General features: G+C 42.5%; 1 protein-coding gene across 1 annotated transcript; it reads left to right on the top strand.

Annotated features, from left to right (window-relative positions):
* The first annotated feature begins 207 nt into the window (after positions 1 to 207).
* On the top strand, positions 208 to 5693 carry FOXA1 (forkhead box A1). Its single transcript, XM_032789973.2, has 2 exons — positions 208 to 626; positions 3180 to 5693. Exons 1-2 carry the CDS (start codon positions 552 to 554, stop codon positions 4440 to 4442), a joined length of 1338 nt encoding a protein of 445 aa, XP_032645864.1. The 5' UTR covers positions 208 to 551; the 3' UTR covers positions 4443 to 5693.
* Positions 5694 to 27904: the final 22211 nt, after the last annotated feature.

Here is a 27904-nt window from a genome sequence, read left to right as displayed (position 1 = left end):
GGCTGCCCTTCCTTATCTACTTCGTGTAATTTCCAACGATCCCTGCTAGCATTTCTACTGGCCATTTGAAAGAAGGATATTTTCCGTTTCTACTCTCCAACCCCCTCCATCCCTCCTCCCACCTCTGTCTCTCCTTCTTTCCCCGTAGCTTAAACCAATTACACTGCTTTGCAAATAAAGTGACGCCCCGGGGGAGTTGCAAGAGAGTGGAACTGCCTTGTTTGCAGGTGCATCTCCGGCTTTGTAGGTGCGAACGTCTTTGTGCGGCGGACAAATGGGGAGAGGAGGAGGAGGAGGTGGGCACTTCTGCGACGTAAGATCCACATCAGCTCAACTCCTCTCACATCCCAGCCGGCACTTCCTCACTTTCTCAAGTGTCTCGCCCCACACCGCTCCCTGCCTCCTTTTTGGCTTATTATAGACCAGATCTCAACCTCCTTCCCCCGCCCCCCGAGTTGGCTTCTTGCTAGGCTGGGGCTGTGTCACGCTTCCTTTCCTGCTGCCTGTCTCTTGCAAAAAGGCTGGATGGTTACACCGGGAAGGTTGGCTCCATGATGTTAGGTGCTGTGAAAATGGAAGGGCATGAAACTAGCGACTGGAGCAGCTACTACACCGACAATCAGGAGGTGAGTGAATCATAAGAGCTCCCTTGTTTGCTGCCCCTGAGCCGCTGTAGCGGGCGAAAGGAGGGGAGGGGCTGGGGGGGTGTGTAACAATATGGGGAAGCGGTTTGCACTCTAGATCCTGCCAGTGCAAACGTGCGTTTTCCAACACTGAAGCCGGCCAAGCAATAAAGAAATCGCCACGCTTTCCAATAGCCCAATGGCGTTTCCGTGATAATGGGGCTGCTGCGTGTGCTTGGAGTGAGTGGGAGTGCGGGGTGGGGGGGATGTTAGCGAGCTCGTTTAAGGGGCGTCATTTGTACTTTTGCACACACAAAAGCGCCCCGTAAACTCTTGGCTCGGTGCATAGGACTGTGACCGATCTCTGAGCGCCCTCAGCCCTGGGCTCTCCAGATGGTGCAGTGTGAGGGCCAAGAGTTGCGAAAACCCTTGAAAAACACTAGCGCCTTCCGTCACCGTGGGCGAGGCTGAATTTTAAGGCCTTCTTTACCCACCGTTTTCAACGGCCTCACCTGTTAATTCTGGTGGTTTACTGGGCAAAATAATCAGTCGTTTTGTACTTTGCAACAAGATTTTTGAAACGTGGGTGCGCTTCTGCCTGAGACCGGAGGGTGGCGCTGCGGAGAGTCAGATCAGGCTGGCAGCGGGGAACCTGTCTCTTTCTCCACTCCCTTTGCATTTCCGTGTTGTTCTTATTTTTACAATACGCTCAGAAGGAACAGAAAGAAAGGATCAAATATAAACAAATGAACAATGATAGGGCAAATAAAACACCATTACGGAGTGAATTACCTCCCTTTGGAATATGGTTTAAAACACAACAGCGATTGCTGTTTGCACATTTGTAGATGTGGCCGTGTAGCTTTCACACTGGAATGTTTGTGAAAAAAACACACTTAGCATTGGACAAGTAACAGAGAATATCTACAGTCATGCACAGATTAGCACATAAAAAGGAGACACTTCACAGTAGAATTATACATGTGTAGGGCTATAATGTGGGGTATATACTAAATATTTGCACACACATATGTGAGTGTATATGTGTTCACATATACTGATTTTTAATGTTGAAGGGGAAAATAAGAGTCATATTAAATACTTCGCTTTTCTGTATTCAATATTCACTACCATAAAGTTCTGGAAGCCTCCCTTTTACTATGTTAGCAACAATAGCTTGTCCTTATTTGTTACTATAATAAACTCACTGTGCAGATTTTTATAAGGGAAACGCATTCCTGTTTTAAACTGTTCTGGGAAATAATTGTCTCAATATAAATTAAAATCAGGCTTGCAAGAGAAAAAGGCATGGTTGTTTATAATAAGTAGCTGCAAATACTACAGTCCATCAACAAAATAATTAAGGATAGCTTTAACTTAACAGAGTTGCATTTGTTCACTCTTAATTGTACATGAACGAAAAAGGCCTTGATCCCATTTCTATTAAATTAGATTTAGTACCGGTTTCTATACCTTTACTAAGTTTGGCGATAGATTATAACAGTTCTGAAATGTGCCAGAGTCGTAATTATATTGCACAAAATAAAAGATGATAGAACATCATAAGGAAACACTACAGAATTCAGAGTAGTTATGCTATGGGAAGTGTTTTTTAATGTTAAATAATGTGACACATTAGGTATAACACAAATAACGGTACACGCGTTATCTGTCAGGCATGTATAAAGAAAATAATACTGTCTGAGCACGAACTGCTGGATTTCTTGTAATGGTATATTATTAGCTTGCTTATCAAAAAATTTAAATACGTGGCAGCCATATGTATGATGATTATTTTGTAGCAAAACCTCGGCAATTTAATTCAGCCTTGTCTAAAATTTAATCTGACAATGCACAAGTTTGTTCATTTTTATTAGCTGTATTAATTTGATTAAGTAATCAAAACATTAACAATATAGGCGCATTCTAAGAGTAAAATCTATCCTGTTTTAGCCCAGTTGTGTTGCCATTATTTGTAAGTATGGTGTGTGTGCGACTTGTTTTAGTATAAAAAGGTGAGATGGTACTTTAGCGTAACTTTGCAATATAATTGTTTACTGCATCAGCCGTTGGGGATACAAATACATGCACTTTTTCCAGATAAGCACCGAGTAAAAATATTTAGCCTCCTTACCCTACTACACTTGTGCACGAAACAGCTGAAAATACAAATAGCATCGTTTCAGTATTACAGTAATGAAGTGACACAATATCAAAGGCAACAAGGTATTCACACTGGCTGGCCTTTTGTAAGACACATCAGCTAATACTCGTTTTTATATATTATTACTTTTTGTATGTAAATAGGCTGGAGGTGTAGAAGCAAATAAGTTTCAGTGAAGCCGGAGTGTCTTGTCTTGCCTTGCCCCGGACAGTCAGATCGCCTCTAGAATGGCCGCGGTAACTGCTGGGGTTCGGCGGCGTTCTGGCTTTGTGTAAGGCGGGAAGACATTGCCCGGGCCCCTTGTGTAATGAACTCTTAGGGGGTCGCTTTCATAGAGTGTCCTGCCTTCTCTTCTGCTAACCGCCTCTCTTAATCTTGTGTCCCTGCTGTAGGCCTATTCCTCTGTTCCCGTCAGCAACATGAACTCGGGACTGGGGTCCATGAACACCATGAACACCTACATGACCATGAACACTATGACTACCAGTGGCAACATGACATCCAGTTCCTTTAACATGTCCTACGCTAACACAGGGCTTGGGGCAGGACTGAGCCCAGGCGCCATGGCAGGCATGTCTGCTGGCTCCACAAACGCCATGAACAGCATGACTGCCGGGGTGACGGCCATGGGGACTGCGCTTAGCCCGACCAGTATGAATGCCATGTCGGCTCAGCAAGCTTCAATGAACGGCCTGAGCCCTTATGCCAGCATGAACCCATGCATGAGTCCCATGGCGTATGCCCAGTCCAACCTCACCAGGACCAGAGACACCAAGACCTTTAAGCGAAGCTACCCCCATGCCAAGCCCCCCTATTCCTACATCTCTCTGATTACAATGGCTATCCAGCAGGCTCCCAGCAAGATGCTGACGCTGAGCGAAATCTACCAGTGGATCATGGATCTGTTCCCCTACTACCGGCAGAACCAGCAGCGGTGGCAGAACTCCATCCGGCATTCCCTCTCCTTCAACGACTGCTTCGTCAAAGTGGCCCGCTCGCCCGACAAACCCGGCAAAGGATCCTACTGGACCCTGCACCCCGATTCAGGCAACATGTTTGAAAACGGCTGCTACCTTCGCCGGCAGAAGCGCTTCAAATGCGAAAAGCAAGCGAACGGCAAAGCCGGTCAGGAGGGCAGGAAAGACCACTCCGGCGCCTCCAATTCCAGCTCCAACTCCCCTTTACACAGAGGTCACAATAAACCTGCCCAGCTGGAAACCGCAACCTCCGTCTCCAATCCCAACCCTTCCACCAGCCCCCAGTCTATGGACCACAATGGAGCAAATACTGAGCTTAAGACCTCGGCTTCCGCGGCGTCCTCTACCATTAGCTCAGTCCCGGTCTTGGCGCCTGTCCCTCACCCGCCGCACTCCCTAGCCCACGAGTCCCAGCTCCACCTGAAAGGCGACCCCCATTATTCCTTCAACCACCCCTTTTCTATCAACAACCTCATGTCCTCCTCGGAACAGCAGCACAAGCTGGACTTTAAAGCCTACGAGCAGGCTTTGCAATATTCTTCTTACGGGGCGGGTATCCCGGGCGGGCTGCCCCTGAGCGGCGCCTCCATGGCCGGTAGGAGTAGTATTGAGCCCTCGGCACTGGAGCCTTCCTACTATCAAGGTGTGTATTCCAGACCTGTGCTAAACACGTCTTAGCTCTGCTCAGTCACCTCCCGGACGGCGAGCCTGATTCTCCCTCTCTCTAGCCCGGTAACAAAACTGTCGCGTCTCCGCACGCTCCGTGCAAAAGGACTGTTACTTTATTGTATTCGAACGCGTTGTGTATGTTATTATAAAACAGGCCCTCCAGCGAAATTGAGCGAACCCCCTATTGTATATACCCCCCTCCCCTCGCCTTTGCCCCTCCAAAGATCGCTGTAGCCTTTGCAGGGTGTTATTAACCTTACAGAGAGAGAGAAAGAAAAGGTGGTTGAGCTTGTAAACTATTTGTTTGTGCTTTCCATCCTCACCCACTCCCCACTTCTGTGCTCTATAATCTCATGCAAGTTTACAGGTATGTGGCAATACTTTTAACAATACGGAGATGAAGAAGCAAGCAAGTAGACATATAAGGTTCTTTTTTAATTAAAAAGGTTTGAAGGACAATACTGTGAAGTAGCAAAACACTAATCTCTAAGCGACAAGAAAACTATTTGCTTTCTCAGATTATCCTTTTGATATTTGCAAAATACTCTTCGGGTAGCAGAACAGGCATCAGCACAGATGCATGGGCCGGATCCTGCACTCTTATTGATGTCAATGGGCGCTTTGGAGCGCAGAATTTGGGCCAGATATTTCCCAGCGTTACCTGCCTTGGGATTTAATATAAAGTTACAGAGGTCACAGTCAGTTGGATTTTTTTCCTCCCAAGCTGTTACTGAAGATTCTCATTCATCAGGAACTCTCTTCAACGTGTGGATGATATGATTATTTAATTTGAGTCTCTTCATTGCGTACAAACTAGACCTATACATGTATAACAACGTTATTTTTTTCCGGAAAATATTGAATATTAGCCCAACGCAAAGAAAGAGGCGAGAGAGCTCGCTCTCTCCTTATATCTGTTTCAGAATAACACATCCAGAATTTTTTATGGCCGTTTAATTATTGCCATTGTTAGCTTGTTTCATCCAGTGTTAATGCACTTTCCACAGTTTTACACGGTGTTAGCATAGACAGACGGGTCTTATTATTATTCCTGTTCGCTTTCTCAATGTTCTTAATTTATTGCATGGTTTATATTTTCTTTCTTTAAGGCCGAAATTGCTTTAAACAACAGTAAAAAATTACACATGAATTTTTTTTAAAAAATGTTAATTTTATAAATGTGATTGTAATTGAAAAATATTTTGATTTAAAATGATAACTGAGAATTTAAGCCGTGAAGTATGTTTTTGATCATTTGCAGTTAAGGACTTTAAATAAATCAAATGTTAACAATGAATGATTTCTGCTATTTTCTTTCAATTGCATATGTGCGAAGGCTAGAATAGACTTACATAAAATATAAAAATAGAGGGTGGATATGAAGGCATAATAATTTTAAACGAAAGACTTATTCAACGTTGAAGAACTCTAAAATTGTGAACCATAACGGGGATGCTAGCGTTAATAAGGAAAGCGATATCTGCTTTATTAGATAGATAGATAGATAGATAGATCACACAAGCTCTCTATATATAGCAAATATATTCATGCATAAACATCCACTTTAAATTTAAAATTCACTTGCTGTGAAAAAATGCAATTAGATGAAAGTATAATATCCCTTTTCTTTAGAGTTTCAAGATTATAGAATTTATAAATTATCTTAACCGGTGCTGTGAATCTTTTGTCATTTTAGGGCAAGAAAGAAACTGAAAGTCTATCTCAGTGTAGGTACTGTTTACTAGGAAAGTAAAACTAACATTTTACGCAATATCTAAACGGTAAAAATCCACAATAGAGGATGCTTTTATTTTAAATACCATTCATGCCATGCCCCCTACTGAATATTTAATCTGTATTTATTGCAAATTATGCAGATATTTCCGAGTCCAGCTGTGGATAACTAATTTAACAAAACATGCTTGTCCTTCTTAATGCTGTTCCTAAATATTAATTGGTCATATCTGATATTGTTATGTATGCCAGCGTGCATTCCTCTCTGTATTGAAATGCAGCAGAACTGTTTGCAGTATAGAATGCAACACAGCTGTGTGGTTTTGTATAAACACATTTTGTACCTATTCCCTTCTAAAGATGCAGTTTCCAGGAATTAAACTGTTGGTCATTGTTACACTTGAAGAAAATCTCTTAAATGCAACTTCACACCAACATGCTGCTCTAAGTCACAAAAATCATTAATCTCCTTAGATACTAGGCTCAGTTTCCAGTCCACCTACTTCTTTGTAGATCTTGCTCAGATTGACATCAATAACAACAACAACAGCTCTGGCAAACGCTGATCCCCAGCAAGCAGCACTTGTTTGTGAACTGCATCATCTCGAAGGATATGAACTTGAACAGATTTTACTTTGATCAGCCTACCTCATACAAGAACAGGAGATAAAAGAACTGTGTAATTCTCTTAATTATCACATAATTGCCCCGTGACTGGTCGGGGAAATTGAAGACAAACTAAATTTGGAAGGACCTCAGAAATCCTATAGCAAAACCAATTCTTCAAACCCTGAGGCCCAGCCAAGAAGGAAAGGAAAATATATAAAAAGCAAGCAGCTCTGGGCTTTAAAAAAATAGTTTGATCTTTCACTGAATGATCAGCTCGTACTCCGACGGGGGTGTAAGGACATAGACACACACAGTGAAATAAATTCCACCTTTTGCTACATACTTATATTTGGTCAAATATAGATTTACAAAATGAGTTTTCCAAATGATATATCATGTATTGTAGAACACTCTGAAATGCAAACCGACACCTGGTAGGCAACATGAGATCTTTAGCGGTGTATCTAGATGACATTACTTTGCAGCCCCTCCACATAACACTGTCTATGCTGCCTGGAGCTGCAGGCTGCTCAACACCATTGCAAATCAGGCCAGATGAGCCCTAGTCTGCCGCCCTAACTCACTGTCAAAGAGAGTTTTACCCCAGTAATTACAACACAGTCTAGCCCATTTTAAGTAGAATATACCTAGTCCTCCATAGAACAGTGCTATAAGATATTACTCTATTTCAAAATGAAAACATGGATGCAGTGCTTTGGGGCTTTGACCCACAGCGGTTAAATACCAGGATTCAGACCTTAGCTGTGGAATACAGCCAGGATGTAATTGGCCTGAAAGAAATACTATGGGTGTGTATAGTAAAATGATTAACCAGCCCATTCTGGTTCAAAATGATCTATCTAGCTATAATTCAGTCTATACTATAAATAATATATATATATATCTTCAGGCTATGCATTAGATATTACGTTCGAATCTCTGTTTTCTATAATGGAGCAACAGTGACTACGCTGGGGGAACCATATAAATGGAGTAGAGGGGAAATTATTCATTGCCAGCATTTAAAAAGTACATATATTTTAAATATGCGAATACAGCTTTTGTGCTTAGTTCAAGACAGAGCCACCAAAAGGAAGGAAAGTCGTGTATTTTCTGCTCCATGCTCAGCTCTCAAGTTCTGTGGTGCCTGCTTCTTCTGCTCTTTACACCTCTGCTCAAGAAACCTTCAGTAACAGCAGAAAAATGAACTCGAGGCAGGACTGCACGGCAAGGAGTGAATGCACCACTTTCATGCTTTTATTTTCAGCCAGTTCTATTGTTCTGCCAGCATTAAATTAATTCTATAGAGCATGGTTTTACTATAGTTCAACGTCCAGTGTCTTACTCCCTGTTGCCTTACAGGACGCCAAGGAAATGGGTGAATTCAGGATTAGTCGCGCTGTGACTTTCGGACATTATTCCAGTTTATCTGGGAATTTCTGCCTTTTAAAAATGCTGTTATCTTTAATCAACCACACGCTAGAAAGCTAAAACCACTGGCAACCATCAGGTTCATTTAACCTAATTAAATGCAAATAGGGAGTAATTCAGTATGTTATGAGACCTCTTAAACGGTGTAAGTGGATTTTAGATGGTTTGAAAGATCCAAATCTGGAAACCGACCATGCTTTCCTTGAATGGGAATTTTTGAGTTCGCCGGGAATACGGGCTCGGATTTGTGTCTTGTGGCACAACCTGAGCAGTATTAGTAATTTTTTCATTTCATCATTTTAAAACACTAGGTAAAGCGCACCTTTGGCTAGTTTTATGAGCAATAAGAAGAAACACACACGCCCAGATTGTCATAGGTCTGACAGGAAATATGGATTTTTTTTCCTCCATAAAGCAATTTGGGCCCAATCCTGCTCCCACGGAAGACGACTGGAGCTGTACTAGTAACTGCAGCGAGATCAGGATCAGGCCCTAAATTTGCATCACTTTTTAAAACGGAGAAATCCTTATTTTTCTTTGAAGGACAATGAAATCGTGAAAATCAACGAATGGGCAGAAAGAAAGGCACATCGATATTAGGAAAGGAATATAACAATATCCCTTCGGTTTTGTTTGATCTATAAGGTCAATATTGGTATGTGTAACAGCAAAACCATTGTAGAGTGGATATCTATTGAAAGAAATGAGTTAAAAACCGCTATATGGAATCACGAGAGAAATAGAATTTTCTGTTATTTTAGCCTTAAATTTTGCTGTACCAATAAAGTATAAATATGGTCAAATCCTAGAAAACACATCTCACTTTAACATATGTCCATGTCTGGTTTTAAAATGACGGGGGGAGGGGTTGATTTTTTTTTATTGGTCAATGATCAGTCAATACAAACCAATGCATCCTGAACTAAGTGAACCATCCCCGCCTTAACTATAACTAGCCTTTAAAATAATCAATTGACTGGATGTTGATATTGCAGCAATATTATATGCAAAAACACTTGATTGCAGCAGCAGTGTACATAATAACTTTCTTTTTGCTATGAGACAACAGTGGGTCTAGATTATTTTAAAATACTCAATCTGGAAACAGTTTCTTTAAAAAACACACAAGAGAGGAAAGACACTTGTTAAAACACACTTGTTAGTGCACGCTCGGTTGTTAATTTTGACTTAATGCTGAGCCAGAATTACCCTTTTATATACCGAGGGCCGGAATGTTCTCTGGGGATATAGGATTCATACGCATGCATTGCATGTAGTAACATATATATTTAATATGAATTTGTTTCCACTGGAAAAACACATGCAATGGAAACATATACAAATAAACAAAGTAGCATTACCTGAGAATAGCTTATAGATACTGATTGGTGTGTGCAGTTAAGACTAGATTTTCCGTTCCTAAGGCAAAAACTCCCATTAAACTGGGAGGTTTGGGGTATAGAATGTTTGATGCCGATCAGTAATTTAAAAAATCAGTTAACCTGGTGACAAAATTTACAGGTGATGCTGTAAGTCAGGTAATTTCTCCTGAACCAAGTCGAAATTTCCCAGCAAATACAGTGTAATAACTAATAACTATAGAATGAACAATTGTCTATAATTTCCAAGGTCTAAAGGTCAATTTTCAGGAGGCAAAAGTTTGAAAAACGAGTTAAAAAGGGAGGGTGATAAGGAAAAACACTGCCTTTGTTCCTGCTGGTTATTTCCCACTAATTATTCTACCCTTTGCGACAGAGTAACAGTTAAAGACAGATCAGTCCAAATAACCTCACATTTCATTCTCAATATAGTGCAACTTTCTGGCCCAAGACATTCCATGCTGTTTGTATTTTTCCTCTTCGCCTCAAATAGAAACTCATTGAGATTTCACATCTTTGAACTTTGGACAGCTTACACTACCAGCCCTCTTTGTTTTCAGTCTTTAGGGTTTAAAACACATGCAGTCTCCTGACAAAATCCAACTGGGTTTGAGGTAAAAAAAATTAAAAAAGGAGGGGGCCTTCAATCCCCTCACACTGCTCTCCCCCAAACTATGAAATGAAATTTAAATAATGTGAACACAATTTTCTTGTTATGGCACGACGGGGTCATTTTCACTTGTCAAATGGGCTTTGCAAAATTGAACAACTGAAGAGAAAGCTGGGTGCAATTGTTGACCACTGTACAATTATTTTTTAATTTGTCAAATGAACGCGTCTCACCATTCTCAAATCTTCGCATTGCTCCAAAACAGCTTCTCGCAGACGGATAATTGTTTTTTTTTTTTTAAGTATTTCCCCTCCCACACACACACACGGGGGACGGGATACATTTTAAATAGTTATTCGTCCCAAATCTCAGCCTTGTACTATGTACCCTACGCTGGAGCCCTGAGAGCATGATGCGGTGCGGGGAGGGGATCGCTAGCAAGCTGGACAGGCAAGAACATCAGTTTCTGGAAACCAGCTGCTTTGCAATGATGCATTGCAGCTCTCTTGCGCTACAGCAGCTATAATCCGAATAGGACGCGCCGCAACTACAGCGCACTACGATTATATTCCAAGTACATAGGCAACTAGATCGAATGTCCAGAAACCAACCCTACCCAATTCAGGCAGAACTCCCCTAGAAGTCGAGCCTTTACGTTGAAGTAATGTGATTTATCATCAGGTTGAAAACTGATTAGTTAAAGGAGATTCCCCCCGCCCCCCATTTTAAATCCCATTAGTTCTATATTTGCTAGAGTTGAAGACGCTGAGAATCATTTGAGGCGAAAGAGCTGAAATATCTGGCTTGTAAACTAGGTGCCAATAATTCCCGGAGACCGCCTGAGAACGCTTCCAGATGACTTCAATTGAACTCATTTCTGCTTGCGGATTCTGTCCTGGATCAGTTACTTCATACCGATAAAATGAAGCAGAATTAGTCGCTATTTAAAAATGAAATCACCCTTCTAAGCTGAAGGCAGGGGCATCTAGGCTCCCTTTTCTCTTCGAGACGTTATAAATGAAAATTTAAATGTCCCTGCAGTGAGTGTTTACTTGGGTGCCTCGTGACCCCGGAGGTCTGTCTCCGTTTATGCTGATTCAGGAGGCTTTATAAAGGCCGCACTGTAGTGGCATCAGAGCGGTGGCTCGCGCATATTCTGTGCTTGTGAATCTGCGAATTCATGCGAGCAGCAACGGCCGACTGCCACGACAACACTGATACAAAAGTGCAGTTGGGAGCCTGACTCCCCCTCGGGCAGATCCTGCCCCCATTGAAGTCAACTGCCAAACTTCCTTTCGGCTTCAATAGAAGCAGGATCTGGCCCCGGCGTTGCAGCGCTATAGTCATTGTAAACATTGCCTTTGTGTGCTAGACTTTCAAATACTCGCCGGTTAATCATCTAAATCTGAAACGAACTGTGCAACGGCTGACATACATCTTTCCCTTTATCTTCTCTATGCTCACAGCCAGCCATGCATTGACAGCGGACATACATTCCCTTCTGGTTATGACTGGCGAAAAATGTAAGCATATTGGTGACTAGGAGGTGGGGTTCCTCTTGGATTTCTCCATAGTAATAATGGACTCGGTTAGCATAAGAAACTCGTGGGGGCGGGGGATCTTTCCATGGCTGGAGGAGCGTGGGGCTTGGAATAAGAGAATGTATGAACTTAACTCAAATGTATGCAAAAAGTTTTCTAGTGATGAGATTATCTGATTTGACTAAGATATTTTCCTTTTGTCGCTTGTCGGGCTGCTTTAGCTAAGAAGATACCTTACAGCCTCTAGTTGTGTAACCATGCCATATAAAACGAAGAAGGGACGCAATACACTAGCTGGCTCTACGTTCAGTTTCAGATCTGTCTAAAATCAAATTCCGCCCAAGAAACGCAGGATCACCCTCGACATCAAACACACACCGCACCAGCCAAGCCCCCAACAAAAAAAGCGCTGGTTCCAAACTGATAACCAACCACCCGACAGCTGAGGCAAATCTATGCGTTACAGCCGCCAAGGTGAGTTATAAAATGTGCGCTCGAGTCCTGCCTTGAAACAATACGATGTAGTCCTCATGTGTAAGAAGCATTCTGCCCTTCCATACGAGAACAGCTGGCCAAGTAGAATGCTTGATTCAGAAACAACATGCAAGGCAGAACCTCATCAACTCTCCCCTCCAATATCCATACTTAGTTGCACAGCGGTCCAGAGAAAAGACCTTTAGCCGGTGTAAGCCAGGCTAGTATTCCCCCTGCCCAATTGTTCCCTTTGAGCCCCTATTAATGCGGGACATATGTTATTCACAGGCAGTAGGCAGCAGTAAGACACTGCCATCTAACTTGTTGCTCAACGTACGAGGCGGTTCTCATCTTCTCATCAAAAGCCGCCGGTCTTTCTTCAGCCTTATGGACAAAAATTTGAACAACAATGCTCGACCCCCTTCACTTCAAAAGCCGCTATCAGGGAGGCTACCCAGAGAATTTTCTCCCGGCCTTTCATTCCGAGTTTGAAAAAGCCACTACAGGGCCAAGGCGCTCCTAATACTCTTTGATGGGGATTGAATTCATTATCTCCAATAACACAATTGTGCTTGGCCAACGAAAAGAGCAAAGTAATACTCATCTAGAATTAGAGAGAGGGGTGAGAAGAAAGGCGGGGGGGGGGGATGTGGAGACATTTCAAAGGCAAAGTGGGGGAAGCAGAAAACACCTATATCGAAAATCGGTTTGTAAGTGGATGTCCCCGGCAGTTTAAATTACAGACGTGTATTAAGTGGCGTGTTGTGCGGATCGGCGCGTTGGTGGTCTGATTGCGCATTACTGCCTTTGCTGGCGGAGCCGACGCTAAACAGGTTGGGGTTCCTGACATTTCTCTCGTAGAGACAGGAGGTGCAGTCCGGATCTGGGATCCGGCTGTGGACCCGCCTCCTCTAAACCTTACAGCAATTCCTGTGTAAATGGACCGCACTCCAGGAGGGCTGGAGGAAGGAGAAAGGATCCTATCCGGCTGAACCTGCCATTGCTAACCGCTCCTGATTTAAGTGCAATATGAATGTACCTACAACTCACGGCACTGGATGGCCCGTAGCCACCCAATCTTACCACCCCAACTTTACAGAAGTGCCTTAGAACCAAGAAACTGGACTCTGTAAAAAATGCTTCTCCTCTGAGCAGAGCAAAACTCAGGAGTGTGCCCAGGAGAGATCAAGGCGGTGGGAATGTGCCTAAGCACAGAGCCTGACATCAAACGTTATAGACCGTTAAATGCGGCACAGTTTGAGGCAAACGATTGTAAACAAACTCAATCAAACGTTAACACTTCCAGGGAAAACAGGAACAGCCAGCCCTTGTTCTGATCAAATTCAGCTACCACTCCATTTGGTCATGGGCAAGACTAAGGACTAGATTAAAATGAGGAATTAAAAGAGTTCCCTGCTTCTTTGTTTACAGCGTGGCTGTTTTCTATCGGATGTTATTCAAGCAGATTTCCTTTCAAAGCCAAGCAATATAGAGATGAATGTCTAAATAAATAGTGTGTGTGTGTGTGTGTGTGTGTATATATTGATATTTGTGAGGGGTTTGGCGGTGTGAACAGATGATATATCAACTGTTCACACTGCCAAACCCCACCATAAATATGTTTAAATAAGATTATGACTTTGCATAAGGTAAATATGTAATTAAAATATTTGAGGAATAAGTCAGGGAGACCAGCACATAGCAGATAGTGATAGGATAAAGGTGGGTTCAGAGTTCAAGACTCACCCTCAGGGCTAAATGGTGTCATTGATTTCTAAGCAGAACTGACTGGAATCCATGGGGAGTTCTGCATCCCTTGTGCTATTCCCCCTTAAATATGGATGGTACAATAAGACCTTTTCCTTAGCTCTAGGACTTATTTCACTGCACAGAAGTCCCTTTATTCTACAGCTCTTTAGCACCCTTCTGGATGTCTTTGGAGCAAGGTTCATGTGAAGAACCATCACTCATTCCCATTGCAATGTCAAGTCATAAATGGAGGGAGGGAGAAAGGGAGGGAGGACCAGACCTCAAAAGGTACTGAGTACTTTCAGCAAGGAGCCGAGCACCCCTGGAAGTAATCCAGCTCCCATGGAAGTCATCCAGCTCCCATGGAAGTCAAGCCCATTAGCTGCTGTGGGATTTGGGGGTGATTAGTACCTTGGAGGACAGGACCCTAATAAGCCAGGCCTCACAATCTTTAGGGGACACAGTTATTATAAATTTTAAAAGAAGGAGAGAAATGAAGGTGTGGGGGTTTGGAGGTGCGGAGAAGGGAAAGATCATTGCTAAAATTCCAGTGCCTTGGAAGTTAACATTTAAATAATTGTATAATTGTGTGGGCAAGTCTCTCTAGTGTTAAGGGGAGTTACCTTCATGGTAGTACTAGGGGGAAAATGTGAGTGTGTGTAGGGGGAAATCTAACGGACAGAAGGGAAGGTCCACTGCTAAGGGACAGTTTAGAATCTTCAGGCTTCCGTGTATTAATCAGACTTTTAAAATATTATTCATTTTCTTGAGGGGAGTTATCTTTTATATTTTAAATCTTTCATGGACGGTTATAAAACATGTATTAGTTAAACAGGAGACTGTCTCTTTAGGCTAATTTGTCCTTTAGATAAGGCATAAAAACCAAGGTCCTGACCACTTGCAGTCCGTTAACGACCCCATGACACATTTCACAAGAGCAGGGGTCCCTGGCCAAATTCCACTTTAGGTCACCAAGACCTTCTTAACACCCCTGCCCCCTGCTGTTCCAGTTTAATATGATAGAATCAGCCTTCAGTTCCTACTTTAAACTAGGGCCAGATTCGGCATCCTTCTAGAAAAACAAAACAACCCTCTCCCCATAAACCCCTCCCACTCCAATTGACTTCTGTGGGAGTTTTGCCTAAGCAAGGACTGGTTTAGGTTACCTGGCTGGGTGGGGGAGAGGTCAGTGTCAGGGGAGAGATAGCTTCTTCCAGACCTGTGGGGATTTCCCCATGTGCAATAAAACTGACCCTGTCATCTTTCCTTTCATGAAATAGGGTTGACCTTAACAGGATTGTTTTATGTGGATTCCAACTCTGTGTTCTCAAGTATGCTCTGGGGAGTATTTTTTTTTTTTGGCCCAAGTGTGAGTGTGGAACCACACCTGCCTGGACTTCAGAGGGGGTGCAGGCTATTCAGGGAGTTCAATATCTTTCCCAGTGTTTATAAAGAACTTTACTTTGCTTAGATATTCAAAAAACAAAACAAAAAAACCCTAAAAAAACATGAGATAAATAGGATCTTAATCTTTCTCCCACTGAGGGCAGTGGCAAAACTTCCCTTGTCCTCTATGGGAGCAGACCTCACATTTATAACACTGAGGTAAGTATATATAGGCCAACATGAATATATTTCATCTGGTAAAATTCAGATTTTACTGTGCATATTATTTGCCTCATTACATATAATGACTCCTCCAAAATATATTAAATGACCACATACTTCATGTGCAAGAACTGTCTTTTTACAAGGCTAGTTACCCTGAATGTCAATATTCCACTACACATTCTCTAAACAGGCATTTACACAATAGACCTTAATTGCTACAAAGGAGCCTTTTGTCTATGAGAAATAATTTGTGTTATGCCACAGCACAAACCAAGGATTATGATTTTCAGGTGAGGAATAAGAAACAGGTACTAGTTAACTCCTAAGCAACACAGATTCTGTTTTCATGCAACAGTTTGTACTAATAAAAAGCAGGAGGTGACCCCATTCTCACTTCCTGGATATCTGAAAGCAAAATTATGACACCAATGGTCCTGTTTTTTTTTAAACTGTCCCTGTTTTTCCGTATTACTACAAGTTACACAGAACACTATGCAGTGATAAGTGAAAATAAATAAGATAGCTTTATAGAAAGAGGGAAATCTATTACATTAAACATAATGGCTATTTTAAAAAATCACGAATCAGCAAAGAATGAGTGAAGCTGTACTAGAAACTTGCTATTTTAATTAATTCAATAAAAGGTGATTTATTTTTAAAATATTCTTTGCATTGTTTATTGATAGCTGTGTTTTTCAAGCACCAATACACACCAAATTTTATTAAACCACAATGTTTAAAGCAGAAAGTTCCTTCCTACTCTAGAGGCTTGTAAAATAACTGCTACCAAATAATGGGATATTGTTAAGGGCCTAATCCTGCAAATACATATGCGTAGTCCTGCATTTTAGTGGGACTACCCATGTGAATAAGGGTTTTGGGGATGATGCCCTTACTCTTCAGGCTTCACATACTGTTGATTTTTAAATATGGAAATTGACATTGATAAATCACATTTGGTAGTTTGCCTGCATATTAGTGTCCAAAATATTTTCATCTAAAGATATAACCATCAAATGCAGTATGTATGAAAGCATTTTACGTATTTTCCCTTTTTCAAAAACAACCTGCCCAATCAACCTGTATTTAAATGACCATTAAGATTGTTTGTGACAACCTGATTAAAGCCAGATGATTCTAAATTAAGGTTCACATTATCTTTTCAATTCCCTCCATTAAGAAAAATGAGCAAAACCAGCAATACACGGTAAGGCATAATTTCCTTTTGAGGAACCTAATGGGAAATACCTGCCTGCACTGTACTTACAGAATAGATTTACCCCCTTCACCATTATATCCCTCAAATTTTCCCCTCTTAACATGGAATTTCTTTGTTTTGGTGTCTTCTGTTGCCAAGGTAATGTTAAAGATGGACATTGGCTCTTCAGGCATTTAAAAAGTAACCAAAGTTAAGTTCCTGCTAAATGGAGGGGGCAGGGGAGAGAAAAATAGGGAAACAAATCATACATGTATTTACACTGCATAATTTTGGGAGGGGCTCAGATACCACTGTGATGGGCACCATGTCTGGACCTAGATAGATAGGGAATTGATGGATAAGCTATACACAGAGAGCAAAATCTCAATGATTGAAAACACAGTATCTTACTGCCTCTACCTCCTGGTTGAAAAGTTTTAAAATCCTTCCCCCTATCCCTTAGAACAGTATGGGGAGAAAACCAATTACTGGGAGGAATACACTGGTCTCACCTCTATAGGGCTAAAGTAGCCAAAGAGGTGCCGTGGGGTACTGAGAATGAGCAGAAGAGGGATTGTGATGCAACTAATTTCCACTCTCTACCTGCCAGCAGAGTAAATCAGAGGTTTATTTTTCCTTTGCTGTTTTTAGGAAGTTAGGGCAATCTGAATGGGTGGTGAGTTCCCTTCCTGTCTTGTCCCATTGCCAAGGTGGAATCAGAGCAGCCCAGGAAGTGCAAAGTCTGCACAGAACCCTAAGTGTTCAGTTATACTGCTCATGCATAAGGCAGGCTCTGAGGATAAGAACCATGGGTATCACAGGCTACCACTGAGGTCAAAGGGAGTTTTGCAAGAGATTTCAGTGGAAGTAGAATGGTCTTTATTGGGTGCTGTGTGCCTTCAAGTTCTATTGGAGACTGTAAACTCCTTAAGACAGGGACTGTCTCTTTACTGTATGTTTGTACAGCATGTAGCACAATGGCCCAAATACAAGTACTGCTGTAATATAAATGATAACATGAAATAAATAAACAATGCTGCTAAGTCTCTCTAGAAGTTGATCAACACCTTGCAGGACTGAGCCCTATACATATTGCTGTCAAAGTCAGATATCAATAATACGTAACAACTGCTTGGACTCTTGTACTTAAACACTTCTGTTATGTACTGTATAGATTACTGAAGTTTCATCTTGATATGAAAATAATAAAAAATCCAGTTTTGCACATAACATACAGGATCTAAAAAAAAAAAGAAAAACAGAAGACTATCTCTTTCATGAGAGGTTGTAAAATGGAGATTATTTGCTCAAGAGTCCGGAACTTCTTGGCAAATACATATTTATCTGATAAACCAGAGCATTTACAGTTTGGTCTATTGAGTGTAAATATGTATGTAGGCAGTTTTTACAATGTCTCTTCTGTCCTGGATAGCCTGGCACACTTAAATATCTATTAATATACTTTTCTAAAGAATAAATTTGTATTCCTTTGTGTGGAAATGCTTATCTAGAACAAAAGCTATGGGATAGAATGATAAGGAAAATAATCTTTCTGGAAAGTAGTCATTAGATATGAGCTAAGTTGCTTTGCAATCAATTTTAATTTTGAAAAGGAAGAGAGACGTTCCACTTAATCAGGTAAATAACATACAGCAAAACACTTTTTAATGAAATAGATTATACCTATTTCAGACTAAATATTTCTTACCTATAGTTGCTGTGGAAATGATTATGTCATAAACCGTGGAGTCCGGCCCTATGCAATATGCAATAAGCAGCAGGATTAGATTAACTACTCATAAAGTACAACAATCCTGTTTTCATGCAAATATCTTTAACGCTAAATAAAAATGGAAGTATAGACAATGTAATTAGCTCTTTAAAAAATTATTTTCCCAATATATTCAGCACTGAATTGCACCTGAAATCCTATAAAAGTGTGTAAGTATATATGCCCAGTAATATACAGATCTACATTAATATACATATACTCATCTACAAGATCCTGTGGTTTATTGACTATGTGGACTATGCATACATATGCCACACCTGAGACAATATCAGTTTAACAAGAAACTTCAAAAATTAAAGACCAATAATGAAAAAAAGTGGTTTTTTAAAAAATGCTACCCTCATTTTAATTGTAACATTATTTTTAAGATTATTGAACACAAGGGCTTCAAAATTATTCTATGAGAAATGAAATCACATTTCAAGCGTAATTTTTCATAAGGTCTAAAATAAATATTCAATATTATGTCCCTGTCAAAATATGAATTTGAAGCTTGGAAAGTGAAGGGTGTGGGCCTGGCTCCTGGGTAGTGCTGAGTGTCACCAAATCCTACTGATCTCTATAGGGGCTGGAGCTGCTCAGCATCTCACAGGATGGGTCTTTTAGTAAAGGCCAGAAAAAGAAAAAGAGAGAGATGAGTTAGCTTAGCAGCAGCAGGTGTAGGTTCAAGGGAGATGGCTGGATGGACAGATTGAAGGGTAATAGACAGATATACATGTGAATTAATGGCTGGAGAGGGCAAGATGGAGTGTGCTGGGGAAGACAAGGAGTGAAAAGATTTGGCGTAGTTATAGCAACCAGCTCAGTCCTGTCCACCCCCTCCTCCCCTCTAAACCCCTTTCAGCTCGGGCTGCCGGAACACGTTTTTAATTAAAGCGTATAAAAAGTTGTTTTGTAAGGACTACTCCTCATCCGATCGGTTTCAAAATGGTTAATCAGGCTTCATCTCCTTTTGATGCTCAGAGAAGCATAGGCTGCAGAGGGGGCTCACTGAAACTGCTGCTGAGTTATCTCTCAATCAGACTGACTGGGAGGGTGAAACTAGCACATTGGCTCAAGTAAGGACTGGAGGATTTGGCCTCTAGTTATTTATTAACACCGCACATGAACACAGTGCTGCCTGTGGGCATGTTGCTCTGAAATACAGAAGGGATATTAGGCAGCCTGTGCCTTTAGCACTCTAGGAATTCCCCCAACTCCAATGTATGGGGGCTGCAATCTACAGCAGCAGGGATAATCCGCCCTGGAAAAATGAGGGCGGGGACTGGTCTGAAGGTTTTGGAGACTAGTGCCCTATAGATAGAGCCAAGGACGCAAAACAATGGGGGAGGGGAGGAGGTGCCTGTAAGCTTGTCACACATTGAAACTTATTGTGATGAAGTCTCCTTCAATGGCGCTCAACTTCCCAGCCACTTTTCTCCTCCATTTCCATAGGGCAAGTGTTTCCATAGAAAACATGGGGGGCTCTAGTCCCACTCCACTCTGTCCTCACCACTCAGTCTCTGGATGCTGAGACAGCTCTGGCTCATCTCTCCTGTTCCTGGAGATAACAGCCTGCTCAGTTCTAGCAAAGGGAGGGAGAAATTCCCCACTGGGTGTATAAGGGCCACAGAACTGCACATTGAGTTATTTATTTACTCAAGGATTCCTGTAAAAAATGAAACAAATAAATAAAAGAGTATATAGTAAACACACGCAGTTCTTCATCTCTGTTAATAACACCCTATTTGATTAAAACAGAAAGAATGTTTAATATTCCTTACACTTCTCTGTGGTCACTTTTCGCATTTCCTTCAACTCAGACAATGAAAATCATTGAAGTCAGTTTCATGTTCTTTGCAGTCAGTTTCACTTTCAGGTCCTTAGGGCCCCAGTGTCTGAGTTGCAAGCTCTACAAGAAAGTATTCTGTTGTTTTTTTGCTTTTTAAAAAACCCTATAATCAGTATAAGCTTTTTAGCATGAAAAATATTTCTATTGATCTTCAATTTCATCAAAAAGATTTTTACAAAACCTAGGTTTTAGGCCAAATTTAAGCTAATCATTTGTAACAAGCATGAAACCAACTGAACTCTCCTTTTGAGTGTCCCTGAAAACTGCTAATCAAGTCTGAGAAGGGACTGGTTGTGAAACCTGATCTTGCTTCTGGTTCAGTTGAAAGCCCCAAATGTTTCATGCATGACAGTGTCTTTTAGATATTTCTTATTTAGACTTTTTTCCTTCTTCCTCCTTCCAATTTCCTTGTGATTAACAATTCCAATATAAACAGTGTGACAACTATGCTGCAGGCAGCAGTATTCCCTTGAAGATTTGTATTACTGTTTTTTTTTCATTCAAAGACACAAGTGTTTGACATAATTGTTTATAAAACAAAAGCAGCTGGTCACAAGTAAAAAAAACTGATACATGTTACAATTATCACAGCATTTTAGCATTGCCACCCATATTTGGCAACATTTCACAAGATTTTGCTTTTATCTTAAGCATTCTGATTAATTTCTCATTTCTGCCTTCAATGTTGCCCTTATCTAAAATGACTGCAAACTCCCATCACTCGCCATAGGGCCAACACCTCAGGATTCCCTCAAGGAGGTGGTCACACTTTGCAGGTGAAGTCGACACTGCCCCCAGAAAAGATGGCCACTGTCTCCCATTATTATCCATGGGGCTGAGCCCAGGCTGCTCTCACAAAATATGGTGGCCCTTGTCCGTGAGGGCCATGGAAAGGGCAAGATAAGGTGGCGATGCCAGGAATGAGTTTACCAGTACAGTAGGGAGGAGGAATGTGTTAGGAAACTGAACAATAAATGAGGAGGAGTCAGGGGAAAGAGGAGCACCAGAAGTAAACAGAAACGGCTAAATATAGGGAGCAGGAGGCAGACTGAGGAGGTACACAGGGCAATGTGCCATGGCAGACAGAGACTAAAATGGGTAGCACACTGGAAGGAAATACAGGAGGCAAGTGAATGTAGGGAGTAGGTGGGGCAGAGGGGACACACGGAGACAGAATATGAAAGGGGCTGCTGCCTATCCTTTCCAGAAAGGGTAAGAGAGAGCACAGCAATAGAACAGCAGCTCCCCACACTCCAGAGGACAGCAGTAATTCAGTGGAATTCCCTGTGAATAGTGAACAGAGAAGCCTGCTTTTGGGGCGTGTATGTAATGTTACATGTTGACACTGCAATAACTGCACACAAAACGGGGGTTGGCTGCTTCCCCTAAATATGAAAGGAAAAAAAACAGAAGTCAGGCTAAAAACTTGATTTATTAAATATCTCCTGATTTGGGGCCTCTGACTCATGATTTTCAAGTACTTGTTGGCAAAACTATAGTTTTAAAATATCACCTTTACCACAGGTCAGGGATTATTATTGTTTATTATTTACTTGCAATAGTGCCCATTATGTACTCAGCACTTTCCAAACATTTAAGACAGACAATCCCCTGCTCCAAGGAGTTCACAATCTAAGGAACAATTTAATAAAAGCAGGGTTAATAGATTATTTCCAAATATGATATAGTCATGTTTTTTTCTAGAAGTCCATTTTAAAGCATGTAAGAGCATGCAAAGTTTACTACTGCAAAAGTTATAAAGCTATTGGCAATAGAGACTCAGGTTAGATAAGGGGCTGTATGGGTGGAGCAAGTGAACAATGCACTCCGAAGTGCTTTTCTTTCACTGATCTTGGTTCAAATTAAGGTTACATTCCAAGGGGAGTGTCCTTTTCTTTTTCTTTTTTTTCTCCGGGAAGAGGATTTAAAATACATCATTTTTAGTTAAAAAAAAAACAAACCTAGACATATTAATATGAATGAAGCATTCAGCAGTGGAAGAAATCCGATAAGTCTTCCTCCTCATTAAGGGTTGATCCTGCCAATTTTGAGCACCCTCAGATCCAAGTGCAGTCAAAGCAGGCTGAATAAACTCAGCATCTGGCAGGAATAGGCCTGATCCTGTGCCCCTTTTTGATGAAAATAAGTCCCACTGAAGACAAGGGACTTTGGGTCCTGATCCTGCAAGATGCTGACAACCTGTCCTATAAGGTGCTGTGTGTTCTCAGCTTCCAAAGAGGTCAGCAGAAATGACAGCAATTAAACATTACAGATTCATGCCCCATGTACTTCTGCCTATACATTGGAATTACACTGGCTCCACTATATTTAGGGTGGTCTGTGATGATGTGATTGGACTTGCCCTGTAAGAAATAAAATATACATACACATGTGACATGGGCAAACACTCACAGACATCTGCACTCAAGCACCCCCCATACTAAGTCCAGTTTGTTGTGTATATACATATGTCAAACATTTTACATGTTTGTGAAAAATATTTCCTCTTCCCCCCCCTCAAAAGTCAACATTTGGGGGGAAAAGCCATTACAAAATAGGTTATTATTATTGTCATAAAATACCTATGGGGTCCATAGGACCATAACAAGACCTCATATGGGACATCTTATTTTATGGATTTTGAAACCTTGGAGATGTTACAGTCTGACATATCAATCAGTTCGAGAAGAGACCAAGTGGGTGAGGCAATCCCTTTTATTGGACCAACTGCTGTAGGTGAGAGAGACAAGCTTTTGAACTTACATAAAGCTCTTCTTCGGGTCTGGGAAACTTACTCAGGGCTTGTCTTCATGTACAGCACTTTAATGAAGATGCTAGTACGTTGATGGGAGAGTTTCTCCCATTGGCATAGTTAATTCATCTCTCAAGAGGCAATAGCTATAGCAGAAGAAGAAGCTCTCCCATCGACATAGCACTGTTTACACAGGCAATTTGGTTGGTACAACTACATCACTCAGGGGTGTGGATTTTTCACATCCTGAGTGACGTAGTTGTACCGATATAGGTCTGTAGTGTAGACCTGGCCTCACAGTGTCACAGCTAACTACAAGATGGAACAGATTGTTTAGCATAGGTAGTTAACACATATTTCAAGGGACCATTCAAGGTGAAGTGGCCTGTTAACACCCCTCCTGTGATAGGGAGGAAAGAAAAGACTGGGACGGGGGTGGGTGGGAGGGGAGGACAACTGGGAGGTGGGGTTTAGTGGGTTATAGATTGTTTTAATAAGCCATAAATCCAGTGTCTCTATTTGGGCTCTTATGAAAGCGTTGTTCAAAAGACGAGCCTGGGAGCTTAAATTCATAACTTTGCTAGTCACTCACAATCATGGACTGAATAGAATGTTCTTGGTCTGCAACATGTGGCACCAGAGACTCAGGACATGATCTGGGTGCAGCAGGAGCCTGTGCTCTGAACGTCATAAGTGAAAGCAGCCTCTCAAACAGGTCTTTCTGCAGGCCTCTACCTCCTTCCCTCAGCCAACATTTCTGCTTCAGAGACTGCAATGCAAGCCTCTCCCTGCATGCTGAAACTCTGCCCTTGTGAGACAGTTTGCTGTTGCAGATACACATAAAAGACAGCTAGCGGATTACTGGTCGGATGCATGTTGATTCTGGCGTATGCAGATGTATATGTAATGCCAACAGACCCTGGTCGTCAGTGGGTGGAATCGAACCAGGGACTTCTAGACCTTAGTGCATGAGCCTCTACAGCAGTGGTTCTTAACCTGGGGACACACACTCCCTGGGGGTGTGAGATGCCCTTTCTGGGGGTGTGAGACATGCCAGATTTTTTAGAAGGTTTACAGCATGAGCTAAAAGCCAACTGGCTGTTAGCTAAGGCTGTAGAGCAGACTCATGTAACTCTCTCTCTTTAAGTGGTCTCCGTGCCACTAGATGGGACAGAACACCATACCCAGAAGGGGAGTGGATTACATATAGACAGAAGTGGGTTTAGGCTTGAGCCTGAATGAAAGCCCAGGCTTACACTGCAGCGTAAATATACCCTTGGCTTCTGATCTCTCCCCATTCCAGCCCATTCAACACACTCCCATTACTTTCCTTTGCTGCCACTCAGATCATGTCCCTCCCCTACCTTATGAGCCCCTCCACTGGCTTCCCGACTGGGTTCAACCTCGATTTCTTGCTTCTTGACCTTACCCATAGTGCTCTGTGCAGTGCTGCTCTTGCCTGCATTTGGCTCTCCTCACTTACTACACCCCCATGATGCATTATGACCTGTCAACTCTGCCTGCCTCTCAGAAGCTTACATCTTCACACCTTTTTAACCCTGTTCTCTACGCCAAGAATAGCCTCCTTAGAATGCCACGCAAACATCACTGTCCTCCTTCAGATCTCTCCCGAAAATCACTTCTTCCAGCTTGCCTTCCACTAGCAAGTGCCCACCCACTGATTTTACAATACGTCACCCAATAATCCTTTGCTTTAGCTCAGATTACAGTATAATTAAAATCACCATAATACAAAACCAAGCTAACAAGATTAACTGCTCAATCACTTAGCTTTTATGTTGCATCCTTTCTGTCCATCTCTCTGACTTTGGCTATTTAAACTGTAGGATCTTTGCAATCCTTACATGTTTGTGAAGCCCCATGGCACAGCAGCTGTGCTATAGAAATAAAAAATCATCTGTAGTAATTAATAAATACATAACATCAATCAATAAAACAAAGGTCATTAGATTGTGGGTTGTTTTGCTCTTATTTTGCTAATCCACCTTCCATCCTACTCTTTCATTAGTTATCTCCATTACCATTTTATTTCCCTTGTTTTCTAGCTAATGTTTTCACTTCTTTCTTTGTCTCTCCTTTCTCCGGGTTCTGTTTATCTTTTCCCATTCCCAGCTTGCCGAGCTGATTGGTGTCTCCCTTTACATGCTACCCCCTTCATCTGTTTTCTCTACTTTTCAGTGTAGCCTGTTTTGTTTTGCTCTTTTGCACCCTCTCCCTCATCTCCTTTATATTCCCTCTCTCACTCTTTTGTGCTTTTTTTGTCCCACTTTCCTTCCAGTTCTGTTCATTGGCTGGTAACTGTACCTCTTGGTTCTCTTCTGAAAAGTCCTCTTTATCTTTTTCACCTTCCCTTCACCCATTGCCAAGAACCTCTACTTCCTCTTCCAGGCTCCCAATTTAGTTTTCCTCCGCCAATTATACAACACAATCTGGATCACTTAGCAAGGTGGGCTCAGGTAAATGTGCAGTTTAGACAGACAAATGCAAGTGTAGACACCTGGGAACAAAGATTGTATGTCACGTTTACAGGTGGGGGACTGTATCCTGGAATGCAGTGGCACTGAAAAGGAGTTGGAGATCATGGTGGATAACAAGCCAAACATGAGCTTCAAGTGCGATGCTATGGCTAAGAGAGCTAATGGAATCCGTGGATATAGAAGCCAGGAAAAATCAAATCGAAGGGAGTTGGCTTTAGCTCTATATACAGCATTGATGAGGCCATTACTAGAATACTTTGTCCAGTTATCATCTGCACCATAGAGTATAGCTCCGTGGGAGCTCCAGTGGGTGCTCAGCACCCACCAGCCACAGCTGTTAGACGGTGCCCCTGATGAGCTAATGGGGGGTGCTGCCAAACAGCTGTTCGGTAACATCGCAAAACAACTGATAGATGGTGACTGCTGTCAAACAAGCCATTTGGTGGCTAGGAGAGGGACTTCGGGGGGAGCAGAGAGCAGCAAGTGATGGGCAGGTGGGGGCCTAGGGAAGGAGGTGGAAGGGTGGGGCTTTGGTGGAAGGGGTGGAGTGGGTTCAGGGTGTTGGGGTGGGGATGGAGTACCCCCGGGGAAAACTAGAAGTCAGTACGCATGGTGTTCACAATTCAAACAGGGTGTTGAAAAATTGTAACAGGTTCATAATGATTCCAGGTCTGGCCTGTGTTATCCAGGAGATCAGCTTAGATGATTATAATGGTCCTTTGGCCTTAAAATCTATTAATCTGTTCTTTTTCCCAGAATTTCTTTGAACTCTATTTTCTCCCCCAATGCTCAGAACAGCTTGAGGATGATGTTGATATCGCCACACCGGGGGAAGAGACCTTTAACTAACACACATACTTATCTCCAGTCTGGTTTGGAACCCTCACCTCTCTACAAACATACAGCACCACATTTATCACTGGCTTCTTCCCAAAATGCATTTCACCTTCCATCTGTGGACCCCCACCCTTCCCCTACAGAAATGCACAAGCACACCACCTGTTTTAGTGCTCTGATTCCCTCTTCTCTTGTTCCCTGGGTACCTCTACATTTTCTCCCACTCTCTCTTCTGTCATAGAATCATAGAGTCTAAGCCCAGGCCTGAATTTACACTTTACACACATCCTGGCACAGCATCTTCAGCATCCCCAAGGCCAAGAGACCCCCTTCACAGACACTACCACAACTGCCCAGCACCCCAGACAGACCCTCCACTGCCCAGTGCCCCAACACAGACCTTCCCAACCCCCACTGCCCAGCACCCCCCACAAACTCCCTACTGTCCAGTGCCTCCCCACCCCATCACTGCCCACCACGACCCCACAAACTTTCCCAGAGAGCCACTCCTCCACACCCTGGCCCCTGGCCGCACTCACCAGCCCTGCTGGGAGGTGACTGTGTCCACTGGGCTGAGCTGGCAGCACAGCCGGGGCCAGTTGGGGATCGCTCTGGCCCCTCAGAAGCAGCGTGATCCGCCAGGCTGGAGCCAGAGCAGGATCTGGACAGGCTGAGCTTCTTCAGGCCCGGCAAGGGACTGCTGACCTCTTCCCCTGTCACAGGAGGCTGCTGTGCCTGCCCTGCTGGCAGGAGCGCTTCGGCGGGGCTGTGTGGCACTGCCTCCTCTCAGCTAGCACTGCTCACTATTGAGACCCAGGAGTGTCAAGCTTTGAATTTTTAGGCACCCCTAAGCACATACCTACTGGGCCTAATTGGAAATCCGGCCATGTCTAAGTCCCCTGCACTGAGGCAGGACCAACTATACCTAGACTATCCCTCATAGGTGTTTGTCTAATTCAGAGGTCCCCAACTTTTTTGTGATCAGTAGCACATTCATGTTTTCAGAAGAGTGTGGTAGGCACCAACAATTTTTCAAGGCTTATTTTGTATTTGTACATTAAATAATATGAAAAACATCATATTTAATATTACATAATATATGAATCCATAAGATAAAAAGGGTAATTTTACATTGTGACAAAGTTCCTCCTTTACCTTGGTGGGTCCTGCGCTTATTTGGCAGATTTGCTCACCTCAGTGATCTTCCCCACAGTCTGGGTCAACTTCTCCTATATCTGATCAGGAGTTGGGAGGTTTGGGGGGAACCCAGGCCCGCTCTCTAGTCCAGGTTCCAGGCTAGGGTCCTGTGGATTGCAACTGCCTATAGTGCCTCCTGTAACAGCTACATGAGAGCTACAACTCCCTGGGCTACTTCCCCATGGCCTCCTCCAAACACCTTCTTTATCCTCACCCAGGACCTTCCTC

Source organism: Chelonoidis abingdonii, chromosome 4, assembly GCF_003597395.2.
Source record: "Chelonoidis abingdonii isolate Lonesome George chromosome 4, CheloAbing_2.0, whole genome shotgun sequence".
In the NCBI taxonomy this organism is placed as follows: domain Eukaryota; kingdom Metazoa; phylum Chordata; order Testudines; family Testudinidae; genus Chelonoidis; species Chelonoidis abingdonii.
This window is presented reverse-complemented; position numbering and strand designations above follow the sequence as displayed.